This window comes from Opisthocomus hoazin, chromosome 7 (genome assembly GCF_030867145.1).
Source record: "Opisthocomus hoazin isolate bOpiHoa1 chromosome 7, bOpiHoa1.hap1, whole genome shotgun sequence".
NCBI lineage: Eukaryota > Metazoa > Chordata > Aves > Opisthocomiformes > Opisthocomidae > Opisthocomus > Opisthocomus hoazin.
This window is the reverse complement of record NC_134420.1, coordinates 5,832,197-5,853,287: the sequence shown is the minus strand read 5'-3', so window position 1 is coordinate 5,853,287 and position 21,091 is coordinate 5,832,197. Positions and strand designations below refer to the sequence as shown.

The 21,091-nt window shown below is 39.7% G+C and overlaps 1 protein-coding gene across 3 annotated transcripts in view; it reads right to left on the bottom strand.

Moving 5' to 3' along the window:
• NELL1 (neural EGFL like 1) overlaps positions 1-21,091 on the bottom strand; it is a 302,534-nt gene that overhangs the window by 2,452 nt on the left and 278,991 nt on the right. Inside the window, exons 16-19 of one of the 3 annotated variants that reach the window (XM_075426698.1) lie at positions 17,750-17,890; positions 8,438-8,631; positions 2,753-2,929; positions 801-1,025 (exon numbers count right to left, since the gene is read on the bottom strand). In XM_075426698.1, the coding sequence (XP_075282813.1) occupies positions 801-1,025; positions 2,753-2,929; positions 8,438-8,631; positions 17,750-17,890 (737 nt within the window). The remainder of the gene's footprint in view (positions 1-800; positions 1,026-2,752; positions 2,930-8,437; positions 8,632-17,749; positions 17,891-21,091) is intronic. The other 2 variants (XM_075426696.1, XM_075426697.1) reach the window with 2 other exon arrangements.

The following is a 21,091-nucleotide window of genomic DNA, read 5'->3' as shown; positions in this document are numbered from 1 at the left end:
CTTTCTGCAGCATCCAGAAATTTACAAAACCATCTTATGCAATAAAAAACTACAGCAACCACCAAAACCCCAAATGAGCAATTTTTTTTTGCTTTTTTTTAAACCCAGCACAAACCAGTAAGAAAAACTCTGAAGAATGGAGAAAAGCTACCTTCAATAATTTAAAGCCCTGGAGCAAGAGCTTGATTTCCCACAGTGAACAGAACAACATTTTATATAACCAAAACATCATTTTCATAATTCTGATATTAGTGCAGGGGGGTCATCACTGCACGGAGCAAGGGAGAGAGACTGCACTCCTGCATGAGAGCCATTGGATTAAACACATCTTGATGAGATCAGGGAACAGAAACAGTGACATTCCCTTCCCACTTCTGTTGTGCAAGCGCCTTCACCTCTGAGCTGCAATGCGTTTCGTTTCTACTTGTGTTCTTGCTGGTGAAACTTTTATTAGTGTTTTTGCCTGTGCTTACCAGCTCTGTAAAACATATGTTCATGAACATCCACATCAGGCAATTATTAAAATATTAGCCTAGATTCATACTGAGAATGCTTGAAGGGCTCTACAACAGAACGTCTGAAAGTTGCACTAGGATATTACATATCTGCGCTCAACATTTCCAACAAGCACAGAATTGTTTTGTTTCCATCCTTTAAAGCACACGAGGCTCGGGCTTTCTGTCAGCATCTGCCCTCGTGACTTCCCCAAGATCTGACTGTGAGCTTCCAAGCGCAGACAGTGACCCTGATTTTGTGCAGCAACATACATTTCTATTACCATTCTACCTTGCCCATCGTACCTTGCATTTGCAGGTAGTGCAAGGAGATCCCACCATTGTCCACACAGCGCCGCTAAGTCTTGTGATTCCATAGCCATCTAGACAGGTTTTCCTGATGTCGTAGGTGATGTTGTCAGCCAGACAGGGGTCACTGACACAGTGGGGACAGCACTCTCCTTCTGAGATGGCTGTGTACTCGCAGTTTAGATTCGGGCACAGAAGAGGCCAACAATCCACCTCTCCTTCCTGCAAAAATTGAAGCAAAGCTCAGTGAATGTGTTGCCTTTTATTAGCCACGAATAAACTTTGCATCCTGTTGAATGGAAAAGTTTTATTTTGCCAGAACTGAAATAAACTGAATGGATCAGCTCTCAGTTTGGTTGATCATATAAATGCACGTTTGAGCACCGAGCTGAGGTTCCCTAAATGTAGCAGACTATCATTTGGTTGTTTCTCGACTAAACAACAACACTGTCATCATCATAGCAGGGGAACCTGAGTTCTCTGGGGTTTTTAAAGGCAGCATTAAATACTAGGTTCCACTATTTTCCATAAACTATAATTTTTGCAGTGATTGCCTTTGCAGACTCCTGCACTCTTTCTACGCCTGGTCACATAAACATCTCTGCGGGATCACAGCAACTGTTTAAATAGAAAATTAACACTGCAGATGGTTAGTACGTTCGAGAAGCATTGAACATTGATCTCACTAGCAACAGCCAAAATTGATTTTAGTGTCAGCTCCCAAAGGAATTGTTAGAGCAATACCAGTTACGTTCCACTGAGTCACTTTATTTTATTATTTAGCTTTGTAAAACAACAGTTTAGTAGAAACATGGAGAAGAGAGAATCATCAAGTCACTTCTGTAGAGCATTGCTCTGGGTGTCTAAACTTCACCTGCAAAGGGCTGCAATAACTGGCATTATGCTACTCCGTAAGCACTTCAGACACTGATAACATCACACCCCACACTGAACCTTACCTGTAGCACCGATTTAGGGCATCACTGTCTTTTAGCTCTGTATGTTAACCCAATTATAAAATTAGGCAAAGAACTGCTAGCCACAAACTCAGTATCCCTTGTAAAACATGTCACACCTAATATTCGCCACTGCTGCTGGCTACACACGTGTCTTGCTCTTCTTTTGCAAACATTAAAAAAAAAAAATCTTAGGAGAATACAAAATACCATAGTTACCGCTGTACATTATGGATAATTATCTCTTAACAGTAACTTAGCTTTGAATCTAATTTGTTTCCTGATGCTCAGACACCTCTTGATTAATATCATATATAAAAACTATGTTATACAGACAGCTATAAATGGAAAAACTGATAATTTTAATGAAGTTCACTGCTGCACTAATTAGTATATCTGTGCAAAACTTAAAGCTTTAGGGAAATAATCTACAGTGCCTAATGAAAAAATAAATGTTCTTTATTTTGTATGCTTGTCTAGTAATTTCAGTTTTCTTTATCCCTCTTTTTTTAGATAATTCTTGCTAATTCACCACATGACACTAGCGCTCCATTTTTCCAGCATTGGCTGAATGAAAAAAAAAGCACTGCATTGTCCGTTTTGACAAAACAGGTACACCAGCAGATGTAATTACAAGCTGAAACTCCTCCAACCTAATCCACCGCATGTAAAAAAAAAAATTTAAAAGTCATTTAAAGATCAGATGACCTTATAAAAGTTCTCAAAAGTCGACTAATGCTAACGTTAATACAGTGTCAAGGTTTCCAAGCTTTTGTCAAGCTTTTAATTTTGTTCATTAGACCTACTTATTCAGCAGTAAGAGGAAAATTGATGGTGTAGCTTTCAGTTCTCTGGTGCTCTGTAAGTGCTTTATCATAATTCCTAATCTGAAAAGCAGGTGAAGAGAGAGCCAAGAGCCTGCTTCCACGTAGGCTTTGCTAATAATCACAATCCTTATCATTCTCGCTCCCTTCCAAAACATTTTACCCGTACCAGGCAACGGCACTGCTGACAGCTGTAGGTCCAGTTGTCCCCACTGCGGTAGAGCTTGTGCCCAGTTTGGTCAAGGCACTGGCTGGTGACACGGGTGTCGCACTCCGGGCAGCAGAAGAGATCAGCTCTGGGGTTCTCGCAGTCACAGGCTGTCCTCCGGCAGAAAATCCTCCCATCCTGTGAGAACACATTGCCTTGACATCAACCACAAACTGCCCAACAGCAACCCAGAGAAGGTCACAGGGTATATATATACATCAAAGGGCATGTCCTTGGCATATCAGGACATATTAAGTTCTTAACGTATTCAATCTTACCACCACCAAGGACTAGATCCTGCCAGTTGTAATACCTCAAATACCAGTGTTGTTCCAGTTTGTATCAGTGCGTGGATCCAATACTGTCTGAATCTGAGAATACTGTCTTCCTGTCTCCAGCTAATTGAATTTAAAAGAAATCAATATCCCAGAAGAAATATAGTGAAGCAATTTCGTATCTCATTGGTTACCTCAGCAAACTCTTCCAGCAGTTGCCACTCTAATACATACAATATTTGTTTACCACTATTTTGACTGACTGTATCACTGTGAATACCTTGAATCAATAAATTGGAGTTATGAAGGTGGTCCCTTTAACTTGGTAGGAGCACGATATAGCAAAATCACAGTGGCACTAATCATTCTTCCTTCTGAATTCACCACTGGTTCTGTTCCACATCTGGACCTACACTAGACCAGCTTAAAGCTAAATGGACTTCTCATCATCCATTATAATTCTGTTCATGTATTAAAGAGGGTCTGTATTCCACAGGCTCTCCCAAGATGCGATTTTGCTAAAAATATTTGCTTACAGTATTGGATGACCCATTTTGCTAAAGACCATTAAACAGAAATGTCTGAGATAAACAGAACTGCTTTTGCATGTAAATAGAAAAGGATATATTCTCTTCGCATCACAGGAAAACAAATTGATTCTAATTCTAGTTATGAAAATCGGATGGACTATCATGTTTGAAATTATACCCCTTACTGTAGCTGAGCCAACATACTGATATGCCATGTACAGACAGAACTGAAATCACAGCTAACACTGAGGAGATCATTGAAAACTTTTGACATGAAATTCTTTTGCATTCAATGCCAGTTCTTGGATCAGTGCTTATTCAAGCAAAGTGTCCCCTGCAGCCAATTTGAAGGTAGAGTTGTGAGAGGACTGAAGCTATATTCTGCTTTGGATCACAACTGTACAATTCCTAAAACAACTCCACCCATTTCATCGCGGTTTTTCCATATTCTCATCAGAACCTTGTTCTGAGTCTACAAACCCATATCTGACGTAAGAAGAAAAAGTTTTTTCCTTGCCACCAAATAAAGGGATACTTCTCAAAGCAAGGGAATTTCTTTCCTCTTGATCCTTTTAAAAAGTGATTACTAAAAAGAGTGACGGCAGCCCAGCACGTCTTTGCTGCAGGCGGACAAAATAGCCATAACCACAGCATGGAGCATGGGAGGTTGTTTTGTTTGTATTTTGATGTAGAAATCTGTGTTTGGCTCTTCTTTTTAAGCAAAGTCAGGCTTGACCACAGTGCAACATGTACAAACTCAGCATCAGGGAATCACAATACCTGTGTCAGCGTCACTGCTGCATTTCGTCATAGTTTGAATTGATTAGAATATCACTTTCTGTTCTAAGAATAATTAAAACGATTTCTTATGCCTAACAAGGAAAGCTGAAGAGAACACAGAATAATGGAAAAGTAGAAAACATTCTAGGTTAACACGGATCTGAACTGCTTTTGCCAACCGCAGGCCATAGGACTAAATTGCCCTACAGTCTATTCAGTTTTGTATCAGCTTAAGATATCTAAGGATTCTTTACTTGTGGCTAGTTTGCTGCTTTAGCTGTGGGAGAAGGAATAAACAAGCTTTATTTCCTTACTCTGCAGTTTGAGCAAATCGTAAGGTAAGGAAGACTTGCAGTGGGCCATTTCCTTAGCCATAGGTCCGGCCAGGTCCAGCTGCAATGCTGGGAATAAACCCTTTCCACAAAAAAACAAAGAAGTCATCCTCCCCTTTCAGCAAGGGGTGAAAGAAGGGAGTCGAAAGCCTTCCCTGATGAAGAGTTATCACTAAATTCCATTCTTGCAGGTGGGAAAGCACAACCATCTTCCACCCCTTGCTGAGGATAGACATCCAGCAGCAGCTCAGCACAAAAGCTCTGCCAGGCTGAGTAGCTCCAGGCACGCGGGGTTGCACCAGGCGTCTGGGCAACCCAATGCCCTCGACAATGGCAGTCTCTCTCCACTCCATAACAGAGTCCTGATTAATAATGGCTAACAATAACCTGTCTGCTTGGTTCCAATTCCGTTTCCGAGCTTTCAAGATTAGTTTTCAAATTCCCTTTTCAGCTGGTGACAGTGCTGGTAGTTCTGTGCTCCGCTGAGCTCCGTGCTGTTACCTCTGGGGAGCAGCTAACCTTTTATGTTGCCTTTACTCTCTGTATTTCAGAACACTGACAAAGCCTGATGATTTTGCCACAGACCTTTTGGTAATCATAATACACTGCTACTCTCTTTGTTCTTTAAGCATCTGTGCTTTATCTACAACCTCATTAGTTCAATGCCTTTCAAAAAACATTTTTATCCCTATGCTGCAGTGACACAAAACCTCTTAAGCTACATCTCACTTGTATCTTTGCAGCTCTATAGTAGCATTGAGAGATATATAGAAAGTAACATTTTATTTTGGTGGGTAATAACATATAGCATCTTCATAGTACCTCTCCCTCCCCACCTTCCTCACTGAATCAGTCCTACACGCTTCATAAGCATCAGTGGTATGAACAAAAAATTGTTCTTGCCAAAGGAAAAACTGACACACAAGGGAATCACTGTAAAGGGTGTCTCCAGTTTCCCAAAGCCAGTTTGGACAGAAATCAAACCCTGCAGAAACCAAATCACCCAACTGTTCTCACCCTCAGGAACACCCTTCACCTTGGCACATTCTTCTGTTCCCAGTACTGTGCTTATTCCCCAGGCTTTTGCCATACTGGGAATAGAGGGTTGTCTTAATTAGAGGACAGACTCAAAAGCTGAGATATAGGCAGACTGTACAGCCAGGCTTAGTTTTTTCATGGGTGAGAGCAACAGTTCCCCACTCCCCTTCAAATTTCTACCAATTTAAATTTAATTGCATATTAAATCCACAAGAGTTCTGGAAGATGCCTCTAGAAGACACATCAAATATACCTAAGCTATCTACCATAAGGTATATACTTAAGGCATATACTATATTAATTGATATTTCTGAGAATTTGTTTTAGTAAACTTTATATTCACTCAGATGAATGAGGATGGCTTGAAGAGACTGGGTCAGAAGAAAGACTGAAATAAACCTCTGTGCTTCAGTAATGAAACTTTGCTTCATTATGTAGCTGAAGTAATATAATTTCTCATATTCCATAGTAACCTACTCCACAAATAACCCTACTTAACGAACTGCAAAGTATTTGATTTCCTTTGCACAGGATTTGAAGTTAAAATATTTTCAAGATGGGATGTATGTGCTTCAGCCACTGCACAAAACATATCCATCTGACCTTTCATAATAACAAAAGAAAAGCCAAAAGAAAACATACTATTTTAAATCTGAAATGCTGATTTTTCTTCTAGATAAAACAAGTGAGTAGGATCATTTCAATGTTCGAGTGAGAAGTATAAAGAATGATTTAGTTACACCCTGCCCTTTTCCTCACTGAAAATTGAGCAGGCTGCAAAAAGGTCAAGGGAGGCCAGCTCTCCGTGTGACTGCATGGAAAGGACGGAGTCCTGCAGCAGGTTTGAGAAGCAATCTGGTGTATCGGGAGCTACCACAAATTATCAAAATACGTTTCAATAACATATTTCAATAAACACTGAGTGAAGACTTTACATCCTGCCAGGGATACGGCAGAGGAGGAGCTCTCCCTGTTTCTGCTGTTCTACAGACAAGAATTTGGCTCTTGAAACAAGCAGCTACTGGAATGAAATTAAATGCAAATGTTGATTCACAGAGGAAAAAACTGGAAAGTGAGGAAGAGAGAAAGGAAGAGTCATAGCAACAAATAGTGCCAGGCTTAGTTTAAAATATCTATGCACTAGTTAATCATTTTGTATATTTTCATGTACTAATAAGGGCATTCAACATATGAAATAAGTGCAATGAGAAATGGCAAATAAAACAAACTACAAGCAACCTAAAATGGGAATACTAATAGTTGTAATTCTGCAAAGGCAGACCAGCTGTCTTCACATATATTAAACTGTTTATTCTATTGACTGGAAATCCTTTCATAAGCCAGCCAGTTCCCCAAGATTACCATAAAAGGTTGATATATATTCAGTGGAGTTGTACATTTCAGCTTCTGAAGGGAGGAGTTTTAGGGAGCTTGAGGCTACTTGAAGCAAAAAATATAGCAACTAACAAGAACATATTCCCTTTTGAGCCCAAAACAGCAGTGTACTTTGAGGGCTCTATTCACTCTAAAGTCTTGATTTTCCCTTCTGCTATACTATTGCAATACAGAAATGATGAAGCTTTCAGCTTAGCGCAACTTCAAACCAACTCTTTCCCCTTGTTCCCCCCCAAACCCTTTTGTGCTTCTCTGGCTCGTCAGCATTGACATGGAGACTGATAGGCTAATTCTCTTGCTCTATGTTCAAGCTTTTCACAGTGGCCAAAATCTGATTTTACTTACACTTCTGCAAGGGCCAATAGTGTTTTGCTGTGTCTAAGGAAGCTTTGCCAGTGCTATGAACACATCAGGTCAAAATGGCCGTAAAAGACCAACCATTTCTCAGATCAGTGCATTTCTAAAATTCTTCTAATTTCAATGACAGCATTTCTCTTTTAACTGGTGAAAATGAAGAAAGCAGAGTTAAATGTTCTTTCAACTTGGTCACCACACTCAGACAAGTACTGATAATTTCAGGGGTGTGGGGGAGAGTGGGGGGTGTGTGTGGGAACAAAAAGCTGATTTAAGCATTAAGTCTAAAGGTAGATCTACTTCTATGTGTGGCTTCTCCAAAGGTACAGAGTGTGCTGCAGCGCTCAAGTGGGAGAGCTGCCAACACAGCCAAGCTGGGATGAGGAGGAGAAACCTGGCCTTCACCCTTCTTCACTTGAGGAAATTAAGTGCCTGCTGCTAGGTCCCCTAACCTTTGACTCTTGCTCAGGCCTTTCTTCTCACCCAGCTAATTCACATATATTCCAAGTTAACAGGAAACACCACCAACAGAAAGATGGCTGCCTACAGAGAGAATCATATTCATGTGAAAGAGAAACTGAAACCAGTTTTCAGCATTTCCAGTAAGCGTCCTAATCGCCTGCGCATTGTGCTAAAGGATAACACAAGACCCTCATCAAGGCATGCTCCGAGTGGCCCTGGCCCACAGGGTGACATGGTAGAAGCTCAGCGGGGTTAGTCGTTTTTCAGCTGCATCTGCGGTTGTGCAAAGTAAGAAAAAAGACGACTTCCCAGAATTTCCCCATCACATCTTCAGTGCCCACAGCAGAGCTTACCTTTTGCCTCAGCGCCTTGGGCTTAGGCCAGTATTTTTGCCAACACCAGTGGCACTGCAATATTGGGTTTCTGACATGAGCCCAGAGACTTCAAGGACTCCCAAAACCCAGGCCAGCTGGATCTCACCTTGCAGGAACAAACGGAGCATCTGTCCTCCCTCAGGGTCCACACCTGCCCATTCCGCTTGAAGCCGCCTTCATGGGGACAGTCTCCAGTGCAAGACGGTCCGGATGGACACAGGCAGTCAAACCCTCCTGCCAGGTTCACACAGGCTGAATCGTTCCAACAGGTGTGGGTCTTTAAGGCACACTCATCAATATCTACAAAACAGCAGATTTATTATGCTTTGGATGTTTTTTTCCACAGTTCAAATTTTATTTCTGCCTTAAGTAATTATTGCTTATCTGCCTTTCTGGTGGAAGAGGGTGCCTTCTTTCTGATATCTTCCATATTTACTTGATAGACATTAAACACTGATTTATTTATTTTTTTTTTAGGTTCTTCAGTGTTTTGATTTCATCAATAATTCTTAAACTATCTCCAGCAGGTTTAATTGCAAATGCTGAGACTGACATACCTAGTGGAACTGTACATCAGTGATGAACTTGAACCTTCAGACAAGGGTGTACAGTGATTTCCCAGTGACTGGAAACTAGGAATCAGAGCGACTTTCTGTCAACTGGACCACTCTCTTCTGGATTTTACACTGAAATAGAAGTGCTCTATTCTTCATAAGTTCCTAGCATGATCAACATTTCCCATACTAAAAGCAATCAATTGCATCATTTTCCCATTGCTGGAAGGTACAAATGAATTGAAAAAGGAAAACAAATAGAAAAGAAAAAAAAAGAACATAAAGAAAGAAATCAGAGGCACCTTATACAGGAAAAAAGTCTTAGAACAAAGCTATGCAGGAGAAGTATGATTTAGCAATGACACAAAGAAATAAGTAACAAAAGAAAATCATTTTACACTAGAGAAAAGTGAATTAGAGTATCCCATTAAAATTGTTTTTGGAGGGTAAAATATAATCACGCAATATGAATTTATCTAGGAAGTTAATGCAGCATTCTTTTTCTTGCAGCGAAAGCCATGAGATTTTTAAGCACATTGTTAAAAACAGGTATTTCTTTCAGAAAATAACTTTGGTCTGTTCTTAGACAGTACGTTGTTAGATTGTCCAGATAAAATACCAATAGACTAGTGGGTCTCTTTTGTTCCAACATGAACAATGAAAACTGTAAGCAACAGTGGGAGGAAGGCTGAAGAAGAAAATCCTTTAGAAGCATGTGATGATTTCTGTCATGAAAATTCCAGAATACAATTATAGGGATTCAGAAATTACAAGGAAGAACCATCACACTTACCATTTAAAATGACCTTATTGCTAGCATGAAATTTATAACTGTTCAGTATTACCCAAGAGTACTTTTAATTCCTCTCTAAAACAACAAATTTAAAAATTCGATAGAATTTAGAAAGAAAAATTACTTAAAGTCTAATACAGGTGGGATGTGATAGCCAGTTGCCCTGCTTTTTGGATAAGTGCCATGGGATCACAAATCATCTCCTCAGAAAGTCAGAACTTAACAAGGCATTAACAATTCTCTCAGTCTGCTGAAGGAAACTCTCTACAACAATCCAATCACTAAATTCCTTCTGACTTGGTTAGTAAAATTCCCAATTTCAATTCATAAATAGACCAGGAACAAGGGGAAATGCGGAAGTGCCCTTGGATTTGACCAAACGCAAAATCAACCTGCACAGCTGAGTCAGGGACGTGGGCCACCAGAAAATGGCTGTTCCTCCTTCTGCTCACAGACCCAAAGGGAAGCTGGAGGCAACTGCGCAGCAGCAGGGCTTCACTCCTGGGCTAACCTGTGGGCCAGTCCTTTGTCAGAGGTGTTCCCAGTGGCCTGATAGCACAATTCAATGCTCGTCACTCAGACTTCCCTAAAAATGGTGTATTTTTCTACCCTGACAGTCTTAATTACCAAAAAAATAACATTATTGCTCTAATGCAGTTACTTAGCAGTAACTGAGTACTTGAAATGCCCACTATCGGTGGTGTAAAAGGTGGTGCACTAAGAGAAATTAAAACTTGTAGACCATTGTTTAACAAGTGCCAGAGTATGACAGGAGGTAAAAACCATGAAGAGTGACATGAATAGAGCTATGAATGAACTGCTATGAAATGAATTATATCCAAACAGCTACTGTAAGACTTAAAATATCCTTTAAAACATCGCATTTTCCTTTCAATCGACTTTGACTTGTATTTGATATTGAAGACAAAGGTACAAATGAAGCATTCACTTTGTCTTTGGTGATTTCACCAAGCATCGTCAATATTCTCTTCCCTATCATATTAAGGGTTCCTTGAACAGCATATATATAGGACGTAGGAGGATCACAGTGCAGATTAGAAGGGTCGCTTTCACAGTTCAAGACTAAAAGGATTTCACAGATGAATATAAAGCCATATTGCCTACAGAGTTCCATGTAATTGCTTTACTTATGACACAGAAATCTAATTCTGTTTCCATGTAATTTAACAGATTTATGGAAAGCCAGATGTTAGCAATTATAGAAATGAACATTATTCATATTCTCAGCAGTACAGACCTGTTCACATCGCACAGAGCCAACTTAATCTGTTAGACATATCCAAAAGGGAAGAACACCCTATTTACGTACTGCTACGGCTGTTCTCCATTTAGCACACATAAAAAGGATGCCTCCATTAAGAGCAGCCCAAACTGGTAAATGGGACTTTCTTGACAAAGAAACCAATCAAGCAAAGCTGAGTAACATAGTGTGAACATAAGTTCCTAATTGCTACTCGGTTTGCTCATTTTTTTCATTCTTTATGCAAATGATGGTTTCTTATTATTTTATGGCATTTATTATTTAAAAGTTTTAGTCATTAATCAAATATAAAAGGCTTGGACACTGCACTCATTTCCAGCTGAACTTTTAATAGAGCTAATTTTCTGAGAACTTCCCTTTGGCAGTTTTTTCTTGTCACTGATTGCATTTCTAAAAGTCGGAACAAACAGCCAACATTCCCAGTAACTTGAGGAAAAGAAGTTACAAGCGTTAACACGGCTTTGTTCCTTTCACTCTTTGTGCCTCAAACCAGATTGGGAGGGTGGGGAAGGAAAACAGCTCTGGACAAAAACTCCCATATTGCTAGCTCCCAGTTAGCTTAAGAAAGTAGTTCTTTTTAATGAAGGTCAAATGAACTTGCTCATATTGACGTGAGAACAGCATGTGGATGGCTATGCAAAACATATAAGAAAATATGCATATGTAGCATGAAATTTCGCTTAACAACTGGAATCAATGTGTCTACTGAGGTGTTGAAAAATAAGTTCAGTTTAAAACTCTGAACACGTCCAAAACAATCTTCTAATGAATATGAAAATTCTATGATAAGACTCCTGCATACAGATTATTTTTGTATTATTCAAATCCTTGCTCAGCTCAAATTCCCCTCACTCCCACCAAGTTTCGTTTGCTTTTCCACAACTGCTCTCAGAAGATGTGGGCCCAAAACTGGAACATTTAATGATGGACAAGGCAAAACTATACAGAAATCTTGTTTCCCATTATAACAAGACTCAGTAGGAAGAAGATTAAATATTCATTTATAAATCAAGCAACTTTGAAGAGCAATGGACAAGTACGTATGTGAAATATCAAGGAGATGCCACAGTCTTTCTCTATATGTAACACAAGAACAAGTTGCCCATTCTGACTTTTAAGGAGATTCAGTTCTTTCATATATCCTGTCAACATGTGAAAACAATCTCATTTTCACACCTGGAATAGGAGTGTGCAATCTTATTCATTACATTGAGATAATCTGGGGCATAATCTACTAATTAACCCAACTAAAAGCGGCAGAGCTTTACTTCCCTGCTCCACACAGTTCCTTTTTCAAGGAAAAGTGAGGATATAGTGGAAATGACCATAATCAGAAACTTGCTTGTAATGTTAGCCTTATGCTATTTTCTATCAACAACACATAGCCAACAGCAAAGTGATTGTTGCCGAGGCTTGCCACCTCCAACACTGCACAGGACTACCATAAAACCGATCAAGATCTCCACTCTTCAAACACTCCTAATCCGTGCGTCTTTAAACAAATGTACGGCAACAAGCACCTGATCGTACGTACTTTAGCCGCGATGCAACCAGTCACAGCTTGTGGATGGGAAAAGAAAGAATACAAACCACCGAAGATGTGCTCATTTCCCAATATACTCTCAAAGTACATAAAGATAGCTTGTAACACGGGCCGACAAGTCAGAATCAAAATGGAACAGAATAATCCCCTGAGATGCACTTTCCTCTTCCACCCTTTTTGGCTCTAATGAGAAGCAATATTTATCAGATACTATGAGAGGTCCCACGGCCACTGTATTTGAATAGGGTAGAAGACAAGCATGACTGTACATATCAACACAAGTTCATTAACCTGGTTTCACTGAAATTTTAAACCAATCCCTAGCTACTTCATTTCTTAGGTTTCAAAGCTATTCAGGTTTTAATGGTATGACTTTTCTATAGCACCTTAATAAATGTGTGCAAGCAAGTCATGCAGCATGGTGCTCTGTAATATCATAAGCTGTTGCAGAAGAACGAACCCCACTAATGTGCTAATTTTAACTGTTACGGTACATTAAACCATTACAATATAACGTTAACATGAAAAATGTATGCTGGCCTGCCAAAGCAATGTATATACAAGTTAACTAAACACTGTTTTGACATATCATTTTTCACAGGCAACTTGTCACTTAATGTATTTGCCTTCTTTCTAAATCAAAGCGATTTGGACTCATCTTTGAAAAAAAAATCACTAAACAGATTCCTTTTTAGTTAGAAAATATTTTATGATAGTACTTCTATTCTATAGAGACATAATGGTCTATTAAAGAGCATTGCATAGTAAATCAGATCCTGAATATAGGATTTGATAACGCTTTCTAGAAATATAGAAATGACTAAACACAATTATCTTGAAGACATGTAACACAACTTTCTCCCAGAATACAGGAATCAGAATTTACTGAATGGGAAAGTATGCAAGATAAAAATTATCTTGCAGGATAAAATCCACAGACACAGACTCTGATATTATGAGCTTCAAGAAATTCTGTGAGTAGAACAGAAGAAATTTGTAAAACAGCAGATTCTAGAGTTGGTCTAGGATAGTCTGTCCCATACCAAACCTTTCTGTCTACATTCCACTTCTCTAATGACAGATAGAAGAGCAATTCTCAGGCACACAGGAAAATTTTCAAAGGATGGGTCTAGGTTTCTTTTTCACGCAGAAGAGGGGGGGGTGGAACAAACAAAGAAGGAACCTCCTTTTCTCTTACTTTCTAACCTAGGTAACAGACAACGCTGCAGCATACTACAGAATATATCAAAGCTTCACAAACTGATTTTAAACCCATTCAGACCTGACCCTCAAGCACTGCTGCACCCAGCTTTTGTGGGAGACTAACACATGTGGACCTTCCTCCCACCAGCTGCCAACTCCCACCTTTTTCCAGCCTTCATTTCCCCACAACTGCTACGCTGACCCTGCAGTGAGGTCTAGCTACGCAACCTTGCGGGATGGAATATGTGGTAAATCCTGTAGTTTTCAGTGGGAGAAGGATGTGTGTTAAGCTTCGCTACAAAATTTGCACTGCTTCTTAACGAAAGTTAAAAAATAACCAGCAACTGACAGGACTGCTGCCTTGGTTGATTTTCTGTCTGCGCTTGTAAGTCACAATGTGACATTCAGAAACACGAAACACCACGAAAAAAACAGGAATTCTGTACTCCAGGGTCTGAAGAGCTCTCTACAGACTGGATGCATCTCACTTCACAAGAGACAGAGATTAAAAAGTATAATTTAATATACTTTTACTTTACTGCTGTAGGCAGGAGTAAGCTTTGTGGGATGTTATTAGCTTCCAAGAATGCAGCATTTCTTTGTCAGTTTTCCCCTTCTTTTTGTTCTGATAAACTTCAAGGTTATCACTGAAAATTCAGTGGTGAGGGTTTCTTCAATGATTACCTTATGAGGCAGCAGTATTTGGCAACAGGTGCTTAGGGCAAGGAAAAAACAATGTATGCCAGTTGCTTCAATATGGTATCAGTAGGTAGTAGCTAACACTGGGATATGTATCATATGACAACTCATAGTTCTCTGTAAAGTATTTTTGTCTGTTTACCCTAAGGGGTAGCAAAGGCCCCATTAAAAAAGGAAAAAAAAACAAAAACCCACAAAAAGCATAGCAACTATAGCCTAGATGTTTTAATTGCTAAGCAAACTTTGGTAGCAACTTTGCATAGCAATTGTCTTTTGTCTGCAAGGAGTATTCTTAATAACATATTGCAAAAGGCCATTGCCTCATGAAAACGCTACCGCTGCAAATTAAATTACATTCTCTTAATTTGAGCCCGCTCACCATCACCTTATGAAGCTGACACCTTTTATAAAAGCATGGCCATGGAAATATATTCCCTTTTCAAAGCTACCTTCGGTTGGTATTTTGAGCAATAAAAGAATTTTCCCAAGCTTGAAGTGACCTGGCTAAGTCCTACTTCCCTATTACCCAAGCTTTGGCGCAATATTATGACCTTCCCCGCCACATCCGTTGATTTACATATTCGTCCCTTGCCAGGTGACAAACTCCACTGTTTTCTCCTAGTCAACGAGAATGAAGCTTTCAGAAGCACCGAGGCATCACAACGCCTCCCAAATAGATGTTATTTTTTCAAATGATCCACAAGCACTGCGGAGACACTGCAAGAAATGACTCGGCTCCAAGACCACCTACATACACATGGAGGGAGCGGGGGTTAATCAATAAATACACAAAGCATCCAGCAAAAGCAACCGGCTGCTTGGGCTTTGGGCAACCTGTCGGAGCTGAGTGCTCCCTCCCACCGCCTCATGATTTTCATATGTTATTATTTTGTGGGGCAGTGTTTAACCTTTTTTTTAATTCCGTTCTTAGCCTATTTATTGTTCTCCATGTTTGTCCTTCAGGGAGGAAAAATAAACGTTTCAAAACATACTGAAGGGCAATGGCCCAAATGCACCTCACGTGCACACCAGGATTGCAGTATACAGGCTGTGATATAGGCCAGGACGAAATGCTGTTGCTAAGCAGATGAACCCTCTTTTATCTGAAATAGAGTGAATGATACTGGCCCTGACTCTAAATACTCCACCATGCAAACAAGCTCTGTAACATGAGGAAAGTCACTGTTCGAAAAACTGAGTTTTAGTTTGAATGTGTAGCGTTATCTATCTGTCATTTTAACCAATTCTCAGTTGCACTCTAAAATAAACATCACAGTTTGAGATTTCTTTGTCAACAGGGGTTAGCAGAATCTTTCAATTAATTTTTAATTGGTTAACCAGTATAATGAAATAAAATAAACTGGTTTATTCTCTTTCTCACTGGTACCCTGCAGCAGATGGTTTAGAAAAGCTATTTTGTTAAAATAACCCTGCTAATTTCACATTCTGTTTACAACTCGCATATGGCAAGATGAGCACCTCACCTTACGAACTTCCAGCATGCTGCACAGGTCAAAACGAGGGCAGTTGGTTTTCAGAAAAACTCATCCCCTTCAGTCTCCACAGAATACAGAGCATTTTGGGCTCCTTTCTGCTGCGAGGTAGCCAAGCGCCCTCCCCTTCGGGAGCAACGCAACGCAAGCAATAGTGACCTTCTCAGCAGCCCAGCTTTGCTATGGGCCATGCAAAACCACAGTCTTGTCCCCGCATCTGTCTTTTCCTGAGACCAGCCTGAGCCTTGTACCTTCTTCATCCCAAACCAGCAGCATAAGGTCAGCCCGACAAGGGACGAGGCTCCCCACGCAAGCAGTGCCGGCAGGCCTCAGGAGTGCTACAAACGCCCCTCATCCCCAACTGCCTGAGGGCTTTCTGAAGGTCACGTCACATTGCTTTGACTTCTCACAAAGCAAGGATTTTCAACATTGCTCTGTCTGCCGTTCCTTTTACTGTATTTAAATAAACCAGAGGACAACTCTCAACGCTTGAGAATCTGTTCAGAAATAGATGATGGTCACATGGTGTTTTATAGCTTGTCACAAAATGCTGTAAACTTTGCCATTTTTTACATGGCCAACCCAATGAATTTGACTGCTATGATTTTACTGAGCTCTCCAGCAGGTTAGGACAAGGTGTAAAAAGCTAATATAGCTGGACAATCTACAAAATACTGCTTTTGAAAATAATTATGGTTCTCCTGCATTTTGAAATCATGATGCGATCTGATCCCAAGGATTTCTAACAGCTTAAATTTGTAAAATATGGGAATGTTTGCTACAAGTTACAAGTAACTTTCTATATTTTTATTACAAATTTTTATTTTAACCTTTACTTTAATTGTATACTTTAAATCTTAGAAAGGGACCTTTGCACTTATGGACATGATAAATGAAATTTACAATGTTGAAAAAAAGGCTTTCACAGAAGCAGCAGAAAAGCTTTTAAACAAAATCCACAGAACTGAGTAGTGACTAAGTAACTGAAATTCCAAAGAAAGGGCACAGAACTATGAGCAATTGATCTGTATCTCTAAAGAAGTTAAAACAGGATTCTTTCTAAATAGTTTTAAACTCATCTGATAAAATATCCTACAGAAATTATGTATAAGGCTTCCAAGAATAAGTGAAAAAATTGTAAGGCAGAAGTAAGCCACAATTACCATCTTCACTCTGATTTTATTACTGCTTACTTGCTGTGGTGGCACACAAAGTCTTACACGCAGTCAAGGGCACCCAGACTGCGAGAACCAGCACTAAATCCTCATGGAGCCTCATCCTTCGTCCTCCCATAGAAATACCCAACAAAGTCCTCTGCACCCTTTAGAAATTCGTCTCCGTTCATGCTCTTAGGGCCTTACTCTGCAAACATGGTGCATACCGTGACTGATGCTATTTGCATTATTCTAAAAATAAAACGATGAAGATACTGAACCATGCAAAACAAAGAAATCAAGGCAAAGTAGACATACTCCAAATGCACTCTCATATTGCCCTGCTGATATTTGAAAATTGAAAACCAACTCTTCCCCTTTTGCGGCCTGTTATGCTCCCCAGAAACCCTACTGTCATGTCAGGTTTTACAGCAACTTCCTAAGATAAATGGCAAAGCGCAGTAAGTCACACTTTGGATCTCCGACTGCCTCTCTCCTGTAATAACCATTCCGAAATGTGATGCGCCTTGAACTAGCAGCCATGCTGCGCGGCTGGGGATGCGGACAAACACAGACACGCTCGCTTGCATTCTCATTTTAGCCTTAAACACAGTAACTGCTCAGGACAGCACCTCAACAGTGACTTTATAACACCATGCAGAAGGAGGAAAAAAGCGCTATGCTGATCATTGCTTACCAACACAGGACTCCCCGGCAAGAGAATAGCTTCCATTGTCATGGAAACCGCTTCTGCACTCACAGTGGTACCACCCTGGGAGGTTAACACAGCGTGAATGGTTGTGACACTCAATGATCCCCTCTGCACACTCATCAATATCTGCCTCAGAGAAAAACACAAGCCAGCCAGGAATTAATTTCCTTTGACACCAATGCTTTAAGTTTCTTTTGTGTTTTTTTTTTTAAGTTGTTATTTTTTTCTAAGTCTTCCTTTAATAGATGGATCAAGGTTTATCACATTTCCAAACAACAGACACTTAAAACATGACTCACATAACAACAATAAAGAAGAACAATAACACATCATGGAATTTGATACATACAAGACATTCGATTACACCATGATTTGCTTAAAATGCGAAGCCAACATGCAGATTTTTTTGTTCTGTGCTTGGTTGGGGTTTTGTAACTCCGAAGTTACGTTCCTCTGTGCATATAAAGCATTGCAGAGCAGGTTCTCCACTGCAAAGGCAGCTTCCGCAATATTCCTGCTTTACAAACTGCATGTCCCACGACACCTTGGAAAGAACAAGCGCTTTCTTTGGGATTTGTGTTTCGAGCGTTCAGCTGTGATGTTGGCAGCTATCTGGCACTCACGCTGCTCAGAGCACTTTGCAAAGAACAGCTAACCTCTTTTGTTTATATGATCACAATAAATATCTACTGTATGTATAACAGTGTGTGTCAAACAGAAAAAGCAGTCCATGTTTCAGCTGCAATAAAAACACTTGCAAAGGCAAATGACAGCAAGTCTGTAGCAATGGAAGGGTAGGGCAAGATAAATACCCTGCTGAGTTTCAATAAATGCGCTGTTTTTATAAAGCAGTTTTTAAAATTTCTGTAACATGGTGAATAGAGATCTCATAATTGCTAGTAACCTTGGTTAATCACGGCTGGCACCTGGCTGCTTCTCCCCTTTGAGCATTTTTCAGCACATTTTGTAGGGTTGTAATTAAAATTAGCAAATTAATTATATGTTAACCTTGTGGTAATTTAAGAAGCTATTACATTTTCATTCCACTGTTTAGCTCAAGCAATTTTTTTTAATTTTTTTTTAAATCTTGGACAGTTTTCAGCGGGGTACCTTATCAATTAAAATGAATCTCAAATTTTCACAAACATTAGCCTTTTCAATTGAGATTTTTTTCTTGGCAATTGGCACATTTAAAACACGCATAAAATTGTGTACACCAAGCACACGAATTTGGGGAAAATAGGTTCTGAAACTGCATTTGGTTCTGCAAGCATCACAGTACAAATACAAGACTGAGTTAAGGTTATTAAGTAACCACAGAGTGTAGCTTTTATCTCCATTTACAAAGTACATGCACCAATATGGTTTCAGGGACTGCAGTGGAGTCATGTTGATGAATGTTGAAATTGATTTGAATGAAGTATCCTTCAATACAATTCCATTTTCTTATATCTTACAAGAAATACCATAGAATAGAAAAGTTCAATTTTCCGCATTTATGTAACAATATTTATTCTTGTTGAAATATGGCTGAGAAACCTAAACAAATGCCTTTTTCCAGCTTTGTGTTCACCCTTACTCAGGAATGAAGCAAGTTATCTATAACAGGGTTATAACCACTATTTACTTCCAGCTTTATTCAGCTTCCATCTAACAATAAAGTCAATTTTTTTATGTTTTAAAATCTGTCACTGCTGCCACCTTTCCTGTACTTTTTATTTTGTAGAAGCTAATTTTAGTGTTAAAACACTGCACAAATCTAGCTGTCCATCAACGATGAGTGCTGCTTGCAAACTCAAGACACTTTCAATTCATTACAGCAAATGGAATTTATAACCATGATCTTTTCACATGTCATGGCTGATGGAACAAGTTTAATCCTATTTGGAAGGTGAACGACTTTGCTATTGCAGATCAATTGCAAATGAATCCTTCTTCTTGCTTTCTTCTCTTCTCCAGCGTTGTATCGGAGAACGTTCCTGTTTAAAGACTGCTTCCTTGGGTCAGTTCTGTACTGGACCTCTATCCATTCAAATTCACATTTTTAACTTACAAAATCAATAGAGTTTTTCTAAAGTTTATTTCTAAACTTAAGCCCTTTTGAAAGTGTATGTGAATTAGGCTCACGGTATAGGATAATAATTGACTGGCAGATTATTTTTCAGAAAGCCTATCTGCCAGGATACCAAAATTAAGCAGCGGTTTACTTCATGGAAGAAGAGCATCAGTGTATGAGTCCCTCTAGATTATGTCAGAAACGTAAAATAATACATAGAACGATTTCAAGACTAGATGGCTTTCTTATGGCAGTACTATGCCTGTCTATAGCTTTTGTCCACTGATGTTTAGGGAGACACAAAACAATTTCTTAAACCAGCAGAGCTGAGAAAATGGGACTTGCTTTCAGTTGTACAGGTTCTTTCTTCACTTCCTTCGTCCTCTCAAACCAGTGGAGTTACACCACCGCTGCCCTGCCCATGCTGGGGACAGAGGGCAAGGGAAAAGCAGATGCCATGCTGCCTGCTTTGGGAAAACGTCATGAAAGACACCACCGATGCAGAAGCAACTATTAAAACAAAAGATCCTTCCAGCTCTGCTCCCTACCATTACCTCTCCTCTCCCAGAGCCTTTTCCAGCTTACAGGAGGTGCCCTGCACCTCTCCACCGCAGGTTAAACTCAGTTCCTTGCTCTCCCAGCTCAGCCTTCCCCGCATGGGCACGTGTGCGTGCTGGAGATGGGCTGGGCTGACGGTGTGGGGAGGAGGATGGGGAAGCAAGCCTTCCCCTGCTTCTGCAGCAGCTTAGTATTCCTTTGGCAACACGTCATTAGCGGCACCATGTAATACAATACGCATGCAGAAGCAGTATAAACAGGGAAAACCATTAGCGGCTTCTCCATTTGTCTAATACATTGCAGTTTCTTATTCCCATGCTTAAAACGATGTACATAAAGACCAAAGGGGAAAAAATACTGTGATTAAGGCCATAAGTTTTTCCTGTGATCCCATGCATTATTTGTAATATATGTATAAACAACTCTGCAGGTATAGGAAAATATTATGGATCTGTTTTAGAAATTCAGAATGATTTAAGATGCTCATAATACCAAGAGCGAACTGCAAATAACAGCTTTATAAAATGGTGCATCATATACCATGACATTACTTACTTCACCTAATCGATCATTTCCTTCTGGGCATACTATGGCTTTTGAAAACACCTTTTTGAGGACTTTTTCTGCATAGGAAGATGTTGCTATACATAATGGCCAGTTCAGGGAATTGGATTCATTTCACCTTTCTTCATCTTTGCTTTTCCATCTTTAGA